At 50.4% G+C, this 2,157-nt stretch overlaps 1 protein-coding gene across 1 annotated transcript; it reads left to right on the top strand.

The window, feature by feature from the left end:
* Positions 1 to 718: 718 nt before the first annotated feature.
* Positions 719 to 1,768, top strand: BU25DRAFT_334295 (lytic polysaccharide monooxygenase; the record flags this gene model as incomplete). Its single annotated transcript, XM_033702525.1, has 6 exons — positions 719 to 799; positions 865 to 937; positions 990 to 1,047; positions 1,097 to 1,178; positions 1,227 to 1,478; positions 1,532 to 1,768. The coding sequence occupies 6 exons, from the start codon at positions 719 to 721 to the stop codon at positions 1,766 to 1,768; spliced, it is 783 nt and encodes a 260-aa protein (XP_033565021.1).
* Between the last annotated feature and the right edge of the window lie 389 nt (positions 1,769 to 2,157).

Raw genomic sequence — 2,157 nt, 5'->3', positions numbered from 1 at the left:
TAAATGCCAGGAATAATTTTGTTGGCTGATTTGTGCCGGTTATACAAGTTCATCTAAACAAATTGCTTTTGACGACTACGCAGCTTCGACGGTCGTCAGCAACACATCTTGTCCTGGGGACTGAGCGATTCCACTTGGTACCAGTCATTGACATTCACACAATCTTCGAGGAGCATCTCGGTCCAGAATGATTCAGACTGAATGGAGGTCATGCTGTCAGCACTCCACTCCATATCAAATGGAAGCAAGTCACCTCGTTACATGCTACGCACATTCGTGTGCATCATCGACCCTTTTACGTTACCATGCTTGTAAATCCACCCATCGCTCAGCTCGCCGGTCAAATTACTCACGCCCGATGTCTGAGCATGCTCGTCTATGACAATCAGGCGCCGACACCAATCGAAGTTTTCGTTTATGCTGCGACCAATCTCCACGCTGCATGCATAATGATTTTTCGGGTTGCAATGCCGGGTCGGAGTCCTGAACAAGCATTGTCATTAATCTATCCGGGGGTCACACGAACGCACGGCATCAATAGTACCGCTCCGACAGATTGTCATGGCGCGAGACGAAACGACCGAAGACGCGAATGATAGGAGCATACACCGGGGTTTCTGCATATAAGACAGACGATAAGTGCTTCAGGAAGTGGTTCGTACGATCACAGCCATTTGTGACTTTAGCCGTCTTAGAACACACCAACCTTCGAACAAACATGAAGGCGACAATCATCTTGGCCAGCGTTACCGCCTTGGCAGCTAAGGTAGCTAGCCATGCAACCTTCCAGCAGCTTTGGGTCGATGGGGTAGACAAGATAAGGCGTTCTCGCATCCTTGGGAATCATCTTGATTGACAGTGTAGCACCAAGGTACATGTGCTCGACTTCCAACGAGCAACAGCCCTGTCACAGATGTGACGAGCACCAACATCCGATGTAAGCTTCGAGGATGAGACTAGCAAAGGCCTTTTGGTGACAACCATTCTAGGCAATGCCAACCAAGGCTTCGCTGCTTCCAAGTGCAGTGTCGCTGCCGGCGGTACTGTGTAAGTTATGCAAGCACATGGCAATCTCAACGAGCCAACGATATCCCAGCACAATTGAGATGCACCAGCAGCCGAATGATCGATCATGCTCGAACGAAGCCATCGGCGGAGCACACTACGGCCCTGTTCTGGTAAGTCGACTGTCTGTCCTTGTATTGTTCGCAGCTCAAAAGTTCTAGGTCTACCTGAGCAAGGTCTCAGACTCGGCCACTGCTGATGGCTCGACTCCCTTCTTCAAGATCTACCAAGACACATGGGGTCAAAACGCTGCTGGTTCAACTGGCTCGGATGACTACTGGGGCACGAAGGACCTTAATTCTCACTGCGGAAAGCTAGACGTCAAGATCCCCACTGGACTTGCTCCAGGTGATTATCTACTACGAGCCGAGGCGATCGCACTGCACTCCGCGGGTGGCTCCGGTGGTGCTCAGGTATTCGAAACCCCTCCTCAACGTTAAGACTTCAACTGACTCAGTGTGACCAGTTCTATCTCACTTGTTACCAGCTCACCATCACTGGAAGCGGCACGACCAACCCGACAGGTGTCAGCTTCCCTGGCGCATACAAGGCGTCCGATCCAGGTATTCTGATCAACATTTACCAGAAGCTTACGCAATATATCGCACCTGGACCGGCTGTCATCTCTGGAGGTACAGAAGCTGTGGCTGGCAAGGCTGGATCAACACTCGGAAAGCGCATGTCGGCAAAGCTGCAGTATTGACCTCATCAACCTTGTTTAGTACAGGACTGCCCGGTGTCCTAAGCAGTTTGCATATCATGGTCAGTACATCACGTTACTGTAGCTAAGCAGTCGACAAACTCACTACTGCATCAATCGTTGTCAAAGTTGCCTCAGTGACATGTGGTCCACGTGCGAACGTGTGGGTTACGATGGAGCTCATCACTCTGGTTTAAGCGTACTTCGCCTCACTCTACTCCTCTTCATGATATGTTCTCTTGTTTTGCAAATGCCATGCATAAATTTAAAGTTTCTTTTGGGAAATTCATGCATTGGACGCGAGCACGTGGATAAATCCGGTTAGTGAGAACCTGCACCTCGTGGAACACGTCACACACCTTCCTCTCGCCGCCACACTCAACGCCCCGGAA

The sequence above is a fragment of the Macroventuria anomochaeta genome, assembly GCF_010093625.1.
Source record: "Macroventuria anomochaeta strain CBS 525.71 unplaced genomic scaffold BU25scaffold_6, whole genome shotgun sequence".
Lineage (NCBI taxonomy): Eukaryota > Fungi > Ascomycota > Dothideomycetes > Pleosporales > Didymellaceae > Macroventuria > Macroventuria anomochaeta.
This window is presented reverse-complemented; position numbering and strand designations above follow the sequence as displayed.